Source organism: Notothenia rossii (genome assembly GCF_949606895.1).
Source record: "Notothenia rossii genome assembly, chromosome: 6".
Classification (NCBI taxonomy): domain Eukaryota; kingdom Metazoa; phylum Chordata; class Actinopteri; order Perciformes; family Nototheniidae; genus Notothenia; species Notothenia rossii.
In genome coordinates this window covers 39,952,879-39,964,246 of record NC_136909.1, presented here as the reverse complement: position 1 = coordinate 39,964,246, position 11,368 = coordinate 39,952,879, and the positions used below count along the sequence as shown (strand labels likewise).

The following is an 11,368-nucleotide window of genomic DNA, read 5'->3' as shown; positions in this document are numbered from 1 at the left end:
AATGTGCCAGGTGCTAGGACTGTCTTAGGGAAGAAAGCTTTTAGATGTGCAGCTCCACTAACTTCGAACAGTGTGCAAAAAGAATGTAAAATTACCAAGCTGGTACCACTACATGTTTTTAAAGCTCGGTTGGATGCTCCACAATCAGATGCTGTTGGTACCTGTACATGTGGATAGATATGTAAATTGTAATCCCTGTAATTTTTGCTGTATGATGTCCTTTTGTTGTTGTGTTGTTTATGTTTTTATGTCTTCATGTGGAACCTATTGCTGCAGGTCTCTCTTGAAAAATTGATCATTGATCCCAATGGGATTTTACCTGGATAAATCAAGGTTTTTCATTGAATGTCGAGCATTAACTGCAAGTCACTCAAATGCATAAACTGGAGAATAATTATGTTACAAGTATTACAGAAAACATATCCAAGTGTAACAAACATCCAGTATTAACCTTACTGTTTTTTACTAACAGTAACCAACTAATAATTTTCATAAAGTGCATATTTATTCCAAACTCACAATATATATATATATATGTAATAAAACATAATGTACAATGGTACACAGTATCCAAACTCTTTAGGCACTGGTCAGAGGCATTCATGTAAAGCAGATCACCAGAATCCAATACTGGTAAAAACGTTGCAGAGATCAAATGTTTCCTTGTCTGAAAGGAGAAACCTAATTTTAAAACAACATTTTCAGTGTGTGACTTGAAAGATAAGTTCTGATCAATAATAAAACCTAGATATGTGTATGTAGTGACCTATTCAATGTCAATGTCAGTCCCTTGAACAGTACAAATGTTGGGGAGAAAAGAAGTTCACTTTTTGCCATTTGAGAATATCATGAGTTTGAAGTTGTCTGCATTTAATACTAACTTGAGTTGAGATAAATGGGATGGAATAACATCAAAGGCAGACTGGAGGAAATCAAGACTTTGCTCTATAGAAGAGGATGAACAATAAATAACAGTATCATCTGCATAAAAATGGAAAGCAGCATTTGAAAAATTATTAGAGATTATTTACATATATGGTGAAATTATTGGTCCTAATATGGAACCTTGGTGCACACCCTTTCAAATCAAATCAAATCAATCAAATCAAGTTTTATTTATATAGCACATTTATAAACGATTTTTGGTCGAGCCAAAGTGCTGTACAAATAATAAAAATACCCTACAGTAAAGACATTTTACAGCTAATACAACAGCAGTTTGTTCAGAATATCAGTATGAGAAGAAAACAACACCCTCTGTCCTTAGATCCTCACATCGTACAAGGAAAAACTTCCAGAGAAAACCCACAGTTTAAAGCAGGGGTGGGGAACCTCCGGCCTCCGGGCCGTATACGGCCCGCGAGAACATTTGCTACGGCCCTCGAGGTAATTTATAAACACACGCAAAAAAGAAAAAAATTCAAGAAATTTAGACCGCAACACGAGCCTAAAGTGTCATCACGTGGTAGTCTCGTCTGACAGGGGTGTAGTTCTAATGGAGAGCACCAGAACGCGGTTCCGGGCCGGGACGCGTCTATCGTTTATTCCAAGGATATCCATAAAGATAAAAAATCTGCTTACAGTTTTGTTTCATATGGGTGTTGAGAGATGTATCCATAGATCTATTAATTTTACTCTCAAAGTGCACGAGATTGATGCTTTTAACTTTTTTTTTAAATCTTCCTGGTTATTTGCAAATTATAGTGGAAAATAAGTATTTGGTCAATAACAAAAGTTCATATCAATACTTTGTTATACCCTTTGTTGGCAATGACAGAGGTCAAACGTTCCCCTCCACTTAAATCATATCCACATGGATATGAAACTAAATACATTTGCACACATCTTGTGTCCATATATTTCTGTTTTGGTGGTCATGCCACGGTGCATGAATGCGCGGGTCATGGTCAAATATCTGGATTAAGAGGTTGCTTTTTCTTTGCACAGCATGAAAGAAAGGCGAAATGAATGGGCTGTGATTTTTGTTTTTTAAGCAGACGTTGAGTTCAATCATTTGTACGGCCCTCGGAGGATGTTGTAAAAATTGAAATGGCCCTTGAGAGGAAAAAGGTTCCCCACCCCTGGTTTAAAGGGAAAAATGGGAGAAACCTCGGGGAGAGCAACAGAGGAGGGATCCCTCTCCCAGGACGGACAGACGTGCAATAGATGCCGTGTGTAAATCGAAGAGATAATACATTTACAACATAGGTAGTCCAAATGTTTGTAAATGCATGTGTCTGTAATAAGAAGATGAATCCACGAAGATGTCAACAATCCTGTGGGAGCCTTCAGGGAGGCAGCACGACGAGACCCAGGCAGGACCGCAGAGACAGGTTTAGCCACGACCCGAAGTCCACGACTTAATCCAGAACTCAGGATAGAGGATCCAGGATGCGGGACCACAGCAAGAGGATTAGCCTCGACTCAAGATCCCGGCGTCGATATAAACACAAAAGAAGAAAAATTTGGCTGGGTTAATCGGAACATGAGAATACACAGATACAGACAGACAGAAGGAAGAACAAGCACTCCCTTTCGAGTGATTTTTTTTAAATATTGAAGTTAAATGCATCAATCTGGTGAACTTTGAGAGCAAAATTAAGAGATATATGGATACCTCTCAACATCCATATGAAACAACTGTAAACAGATTTACTTTGTCTTTATGGATATAAAATAAACTAAAGCCTGACTCCTACTGGCGGCTGGTTAAATGACTCCTCGTCCCTGAGTACACTCACCATCTTTCAGCAGGAAAGGAGAGAGGGAATGAATGGAGCTGCCAGGGAGGACACAGGGGAATCCAGATGGTGGTCTATGGGATGATGTAGACGTAGCACTTTTTATGGACACCTGAGAGAAAGAGAGAGAGAAACATTATATACTGTATTTGTTCATTATATCTACTTTTTCAATATTATTATGTATTGTTTTATACTCACATTGTTAAAAAAGGCTCCAAGCAAGACCGCTGTGACAGGTTCAGCCACGACCGGAATCCAGACGGTGGTCTATGGGTTGATGTAGACGTAACACTTTTTATGGAGACCTGAGAGAAAAAGAGAGAGAAATATTATATACTGTATGTGTTCATTATATCTACTTTTTCAATATTATTATGTATTGTTTTATTCTCACATTGTCAAAAAAGACTCCAGAAGGCCTTGGGGACAGCAGTATCAGGGACTGGAGCTGGACAGGCTTTCATCAGCACTTCTCCTTCTTGAAATGCTTAACTAAAACATGACATTTACAATGGGTTCTGCTTTCATGAAAAATGTTCATATTCCCTCTGGAACATCACCATGCCATGATGAGACAGTATCATTCCATTTGGCTTGATACCTACAAGGAGAAGCTACACATGTTCTTTAGTGAGCTGCGTGGGATTCTGCCAGAGGAAACGCTGGTGATCTGGAACATCACCATGCCATTAGGAGAGAGGATCAACGGTGGTTTCCTGTTACAGGAGGTAGGTTGTCACCAGTGATGGAATGTAACCTAGTACAGAAAATTACTGTGTATTATCCCCTTTTTAAGTAATTTAATACTTGACTGTATCCCAGAGTTAGGGTTTGTACTTTTTACTGCAGTACCACAGGGACTCTACCGAAATATGATGATTTAATAGAATATAATGTATTGCTGTAAATTCAAAATACCAAACGGTAAATCTAAAAAGTGAAATAAACAGGTTTTAAAAGTGACATTTTTCCTTTTGAGGGGGGCCAGGCTGTTGAGGGAGGCGAGTAGGGTGGAATTAAGGTGGTTGAGTTGTTCATCGGGTGAGAAGGTTCGAGTCCAGGGGGAGAGTAGAGGATAGCAGGTCGGAGAGGTGCTGGGGATCGACAGAGCATAAATTACGGAAGGTGATCACACTAGGACCACAACACACTAAATATGTAATGACACATAAACAATATTATCCAGAATAAGAAGTCTACCTGGTTTGCAGTTTTTGTAAGGCTCCAAGCATCCACGGCAGACGTCAAAAGGTGTACATGACGTGGAAATCCTCCTTGTATGAAGCAGAGAACCAACTCCATGTAGCAACACCTGTGTAAAACAAGCATTTCAATAGAGCCAGTAAAAATATGCATAGACACCACCGCTGTTGTATACTGCTTAGTGATGTGTCGGCCGCCACTCTTTTAAGTGAGCGACGGGAGCCGGTTCGCGCCCGCGAACGAGCCGGTTTTTTTTTTTGGGAGGGATCTAGATTGGCATGGCCACATTCTCAACAAAGTAACGACATGACTCCCAATATTAATTGAAATGCTTTTATGGATTTAGAAAATTATTTTATTGATTTAAAAAATAGTTGTATGTATTTATTTAAATTGACATGCATCCGCTAAAGAAAAATACTCCGTTGTTACTGTTTGAACTAACGTAGCAACGGCAGGAACTGCTTCGATAGTGTTTTTGAGGAGCTTTTTGATTACAGATTTGAAAACATCGTTGCTTGCTTTAAAAACAGCACAATTCATTATGTCAAACCTTGGAAAGTATCTAGATATCCCTGCCCTAATGCCAAAGTAAATGTCAACTGAATATGTGTCGCCGTTTGATGTCTATGTCTGGACCGCTGCGTAAAAAGGAGGGTTTCTGCCCCGTTGCTTCTCTTCTTACTTCTATAAGAATAAAACACGGAGGAGGGAGATCTCTTTTTCTCCCCCTCTTCTGAGAGCCCAGCAGCTGATCTCAGAGCACGCTCCCCTCTGCTGTAGGGGGGCGTGGTCAGCTGCAGCTCAAAGAATCGGCCTTTTCTTTAAAAATAATTTTAAAATGTCAATACAGTAGCCCCTTTTTTAAAATAGATTTTATAGGTGTTGCTATCTGTTTTGTGTAGCGTGGTTCTACAAGCAAGTCAGTGCATTCATTGGGTGGTATCAGAGAGTTACAAGGGTCTGTAAATGCAATGAAAATATTTGGCCACAGCAAATCATTTATATTAAACATGTAATATTTACTTTTGAATACTTCAGTACAAAGGATGTATTGATTAATTTAAGTGATATATGTGCACACATAGGCCTTTACACATCAAAACAGGGCTACATTTGATTTAATTAAAAGGTATAATATGTGATAAACTGAAGAGCCGTTTGGGAGCCGAAAGAGCCAGCTCTTCTTGGTGAGCCGAGCCAAATGATCCGGCTCACCAAGAAGAGCCGGAATTCCCATCACTAATACTGCTGCACCTTCACTGAATCACTTACTCTCAAGCCAGCGAAAGTGGGCCCCTCTTCTGAAAGACACAGTGGACATTGCGTCTCTGAAGGTGGTACACACTAGAGCACGTGTTGAGTACGCTTTGTCACCTTCCTGGAGAACCGTTTCCATGAAAATATCAGAAAGAAGACATTTAAGCAGCTGTGAAGTATTGTAGAGTAGATCAAACATATTTAACAACACATTACTGTTGCCAGCACAATCGAAATACCAAGATTCTTTGGGCTTCGGGTAGCAAAAATACTCACAGGCAACAAAACAGAGGTATCATCCCCGTCATTGTGTTTAGCATCCCGCAGAGAAAGGTTCAGCCACGTCCCGAAGTCCACCACTTAATCCAGAACTCAGAATAGAGGATCCAGGATGCGGGACCACAGCAAGAGGATCAGCCTCGACTCCGGATCCCGGCGTTGATATAGACACAAAAGAAGAAAAATGTCATACAATCATTCAAGCCAAATGGAATGATACTCTATCATCCCACGCAGGGGAAAACCTCCATATCCTCCGTGCCCCTGAAAACAAACATGAAAGGCTCCTTATTATCAAGGTCTTCTCTCTTGAGTGCCACCATCAAGGCCTCCTTCTTCATTAATTGTACTGATAATTTAGTCTATTCTGACATTTGATTGTGTGAGTTAATCTTTACCTATGATATCTTGTTTGTTTGGGTTATGCGTGGATGTTATAGCTATCAAGCCAAATGGAATGATACTGTGTCATCACATCACCGCAATAGCCCGGATGTTGGTCATCAGAGTAGATGCCCTGCAATTCTCCTCTTTTACCTTTCCCAACATATCCTATGAATAGAGAAAGAAAATATTGTAATTGAATCACACTAGGACCACAGCACACTAAATATGTAATGACACATAAACAATATTATCCAGAATAAGAAGTCTACCTGGTTTCAGTTTTTGTAAGGCTCCAAGCATCCACGGCAGACGTCAATGGTGTACATGACGTGGAAATCCTGCTTGTATGAAGCAGAGAACCAACTCCATGTAGCAACACCTGTGTAAAACAAGCATTTCAATAGAGCCAGTAAAAATATGCATAGACAACACCGCTGTCGTATACTGCTGCACCTTCACTGAATCACTTACTCTCAAGCCAGCGAAAGTGGGCCCCTCTTCTGAAAGACGCAGTGGACATTGTGTCTCTGAAGGTGGTACACACTAGAGCGAGTGTTGAGTACGCTTTGTCACCTTCCTGGAGAACCATTTCCATCAGAATGTCCGAAAGAAGACAGTTTGGCAGCTGTGAAGTAGTGGTCAGACAAGATCAAACATATTTAACAACACATTGACTAGACTGTTGCCAGCACAATCGAAATACCAAGATTCTTTGGGCTTCAGGTAGCAAAAATACACATTTTTAATATTAATGTTGAATATATCACACACATTTTTCTTATGTTTTGTTATTCTTCTCCTTGAGGTAAAAAACAGCTATCAATAAAGTTTAAAAAAGCAGTGAGACATAATAGTTGGAAATTCTGCCGTGATCACAGGTCGTTTTTTAAACAAAAAACAGTTACTGCTTAACTGAAAAGATATTACCTCCAATATGAAGCACATGTCGGACTTTTGAGACTGGACCTTTGAAGAAAAATATAAGGTGTGGGTCATGTCATTGTTTAATTACATGTGTATACAATTATCAATATTGATATGTATGCATGTGTTAAATAATCTGGATTGTTACATTTGTTTATCACAAACAGGAGTGTGCCTATCGGCCTCATGCTCACCTCATGTTCTGTCTTTCGTTTCTTTGGGACCCTGTACACTGGCTCCAGTGCCCCTTTGAGCAGCTCTCCGGCCTCATTGGTCCAGTAAGAAAACCTCTGTCCGTGTCTATAAAAATCACATAATATCAGGATGAAAATGTAAATCAGTGTCAAAGAAACTGTTGTCTATAAAGTAACATTTAAAAGGTATGATTTACCCTTCAATCTGGTACCGTTCCATCAGCATAATGCACCACCATTTCCGGATCTGTGCTATGTCCCGCTACAAGACAATGTAACAATAATAAAGTTGAAAATGAATGGAACCTCATCATTTGTCTACTCAATGTTAGCCCCCTCTTCCCCCTGAAATACTAACTCAGAGGATAAATACTCACCTCGGTAAACCAAAGTGGAGCATCTGTGCTGAGGTTGAGTGCTTACTGTTAAGTTATGTGTTTCAAAAATTAACAAAACCCCTTAAAAGAAAAGTGTCAAGAGAGGAATTTACCATCAGTATGAAGACACCACAGTCATTGCCCGTGGTTTGGCACACCCTGTAAGAATTGGGAATATAACAGTGAGGTGCATGGTCAAAGGGAAAATAAAGACATGTGAAAGCAGGTGTATGAGATGGTGGAGAAATGTACCTCGACGTCGATGCCAAACTTTACTGTCCACTGACCTGGAGCAATGCGGCGCGCTAGGTCACTGTCAAAATAAATTATAAGACATAGGAATTGATTTGGTGAAGGAACGCTATACTCAATATTTAATTCCTGTTTTTGGAAAAGCCACTGAACGGGGCTAAAATAAAACAAACAAAAAGACGTTTACCAGCCTCTGAACAAAGCTGAACTTGAAAACAACCTTTGAACAAGGCTTGTAACAAAATGAACATTATAATTCATAGCATCCTGTTGCAGACTTTTTTTTTTGGTTCCACTAAGGACACACCAGACTTTGTGGAAATATATTATAAATGAATTTGATCTGATTCAGACCCCTGGTCTACAAGATGGTTACTGCAGTATTAGAATACTATAAAATATTTAGAATTCCCATACAAGCCACAGAATGGGGCTGGGTAATCATGTTACAAAAACCTAAAGATGTCCTTGTAGGAACTGTCACCAAAGCCATCTGGCTTAAGAGGGTCGAGCAAATACAACTCTCTCTTTGCTGGCTTGATCACCTGTCAACCATTCACAAAACAGCTGAAATTAGACATAATCCAACACCACAAGAAAACCACACAGCACAACTTGTGTTCATTTTGTACCAGCTGGTGAGATCATTTGGAACAGACTCACGCAAAGCAAATAGTGATCTGCCTCTCCTTGCTGTCGACTCCAGGCAGGGATTAAAACCATGTCTTTGGTGGCCATTTTGTCAGCCTAGTATTATAAACAAGGGATTTTAAGTTGCTGTATATCAATGTCAAGCAACATAGAAGGTCTCAAGCAACAGGAACTTACTGGAAAACTGGCCAACGCGTCAGCTGTTTTGGACTTCCAGTTAGGAACCACATACATGTCCACGATATGTATATGTTTGCCCTATATTGATAGTTTTTCAAAAAAAATGAAATCTTCATAGAAGTATGTTCAACAACAAGAGAAAACCACACTTCACGAGATTGGAGTTTCACCACTAAACAGCTATTTAGAAAATATGTGTTATTCAAAAGAAAAAGCTGGCCAATGATGTCTGTTCAAAACCTTACATGTCTTTGGGTGGCTTCTTGTACCATCTTCAGGCACGTGTTTCCAATCTGAAACAGTAACAACAGTAAGTTACCTGTGCCATTTATTTGAGACAAGATAAAGTTGGCAGGAAAGCTCTAGTATACCTACAATTGACTCCATGCACTGAGGAAGACCCAGGCTCCAAAAGTCCTCTCTGGTCAGGCACACATCCCTTTCCTTCACAATGACCTCTGCTCCAGGCCTATCGTGGTCTAGCACATAGCTGAGCTGCAAATAACAGATTGCAAAACATACTTCAAGCCAATAGAAAACATAGAAAAATTAAAATCAAAACAATGCACCTCCATCACTTCTGTAGAACAGTGGCGGCGCTAGGGGGTGGCTACTTGGGCTCAAGCCCCGGATGTTTTCTGAAAAGCCCTGGATGTTTCACTTAAAACATTTTTTTTTTCTCGTGAGTAATGTGCAGTACCGGAGTCCTGCTGCTGGACAGTAGCCTGCGTACTGCGTAGCCTTCCCTGCCCTGAAGAAGAAGTGATCCTCCCTACTGCCTGATGAGTTTTAAGCTAATAGCCTATATTAGCTATATATAAGTTATGGATATTAAAAAGTTATTTACTTTTTTTTTTAATTCTTTATTTATTTGGGGCCACATTATAGTACAAGTACAGTTTTTCAAATCATATATTTTTAGAGACCCGAAAGTGACATGAAATAGCAAACAAAATTAATCATAGTAAAATAAAAACGAAAAAGTAAACAGGGGTTGTTTGAAATAGCAAATGTCTACACATGTACATATGCATACATATCAACATACATATATATATACATATACATTCAATCGGTGTATAGAAACAGTCAAACAAGGGATGGTCGTCTTTGGGATATGTAAATTCTCCACTTTTTCCATATTTCTTCAAATGTGTTTTCCTGAAGCCTCATTGAGAAGGTGATTCTTCCCATAACATAGATTTCATGGATTTTGTCGTACCAGTTGTCAAGAGAAGGGATATCCGCTTTGAGCCATTTTCTAGTTATTGCTTTTTTTGCTGCAACAGTAAGAATTCCAAATAATTGTTTTATTTTGGAGTTTGTGGGGATTGAATGTACAAGCCCAAATAGAAATTCGTCCCAGTTTAAAAGGGATTTGTTCCTGTAGTATTATTTCAATTTCGATAGGAATCTTTTCCCAAAAAGTTACTATTAAAGGACAAGCCCAAAACAAATGGTAGTGATGTGCTAGCTGAGAACCACATTTCCTCCAGCAGCTGGGGGGCCCTAGATGATGTGATGACTGAGCAGGGCTGAAAAAGTACCTGCTCAGCATCTTCCAACTAAACATTCTGTAGGTGCCTGAGCTCGAGATCTTCCATTGAAAAGTACAGTAATTTGTCCAGACTTCGTCACTGATGGTTTTTTTTGTTTAGTTTTCCCATTTGTGTTTTATAGAGAAAGTATTTTCCTTTTTAATATCTTGAAGAGCTTGGTAAAGTTTTGAGACTACTTTCATCGCTGTGTCTGATGTTTATGCACTGGTGAAAACTATTAATAAAGGGTTTTCAAGGGCCTTCTGGCTGTCTGACAGGGAACTATTTAAGTAATGGCGTACCTGTAGACATTTTAAAAAAATCACCGTTATTCAATCCATATCGTTTTTTTAGTGTTTGAAAATCGAACATGGTTCCTTTGCTGAAAAATGTGCAATATGAAGTAAGGCCATGTTTGGCCCAATCTTTAAATGTTTTATCCAGCTTGCTCGGGGTGAAATCAAGATCATGTGAGCACCATCTTAATATTTTCCTTTCCTCCAGCAAGTCACTCCTGGTAAGGACCCTTAACCATAATTTTAAAGAGAGGTTTATCCAGCGGTTATCTTTTTCCAGTAAGTTTTTAACATGTCTTTTATCCCCTAACCTTGCCTCGATTGGTACTCCTCCTGATACATTATCCTCGATTTCTTTCCATCTAGCTCTGTAGTCTGGCTTGCACCAGCAGAACGAGCTTCTTAATTGGGCTGATATATAGTATTCCTTCAAGCAGGGTAGCGCTACTCCTCCCTTGTTTTGTGCTAGTTGAAGAGTACAGAATCTAATCCTTGGTTTCTTCCCTTGCCAAATGTACCTTGATATGGTTTTATCCCATTCGTTAAACTGCTTGTCTGTGATTTCAATTGGTAGATTCTGGAAAAGTTATAAGAGTCTAGGATGTTCATTTTCACTGATTCTATTCGAGATTCAAAGCTCAGCACTGGGATCAAGTTCCATCTATTTATGTCTTCTTTTATTTTCTGACTTAGAGGGTTGAAATTTAGTGTATACAATTCCTCTGAATCTTTAGAGATGCTTACTCCCAGATATTTTAAGTGGTTCGGATCCCAATTAAGATCAATGAGTGAGTTTATATGTTGGCTTGGCTTGTAATTAAAGCTCAGTATTTGGGTTTTTGTTATATTGAGTTTGTACCCTGAGACAGAACTATAAGTATCCAAAAAAGTAAGTAAACTCAAGAATGATTCATCTGGGTTTGACAGGTATATTAATATATCATCAGCAAATAATGATAATTTATGTTCCTGACCATATACTTCTACACCGGTAATATTGTTATTTTGAGTAACCCCCAAACTCAGAGCTTCGATATAAATTGCGAATAGCAGAGGGCTAATTGGACATCCCTGTCGTGTCCC

The 11,368-nt window shown here is 39.2% G+C and overlaps 1 protein-coding gene across 7 annotated transcripts in view; it reads right to left on the bottom strand.

The window, feature by feature from the left end:
- Window positions 1–481: 481 nt before the first annotated feature.
- Window positions 482–11,368, bottom strand: part of LOC307042230 (uncharacterized protein) — a 45,685-nt gene continuing 34,798 nt past the window's right edge. The window contains exons 1-16 of one of the 7 annotated variants that reach the window (XM_079686012.1): window positions 8,449–8,523; window positions 8,284–8,367; window positions 8,077–8,165; window positions 7,621–7,681; window positions 7,482–7,527; window positions 7,189–7,253; window positions 6,992–7,097; window positions 6,801–6,839; window positions 6,345–6,498; window positions 6,143–6,252; window positions 5,484–6,038; window positions 5,223–5,328; window positions 3,945–4,056; window positions 3,139–3,838; window positions 2,943–3,049; window positions 482–2,853 (exon numbers count right to left, since the gene is read on the bottom strand). In XM_079686012.1, the coding sequence (XP_079542138.1) occupies window positions 7,504–7,527; window positions 7,621–7,681; window positions 8,077–8,165; window positions 8,284–8,367; window positions 8,449–8,505 (315 nt within the window). In that variant the 5' untranslated portion in view covers window positions 8,506–8,523 and the 3' untranslated portion in view covers window positions 482–2,853; window positions 2,943–3,049; window positions 3,139–3,838; ... (7 more) ...; window positions 7,189–7,253; window positions 7,482–7,503. The other 6 variants (XM_079686011.1, XM_079686009.1, XM_079686007.1 and 3 more) reach the window with 6 other exon arrangements.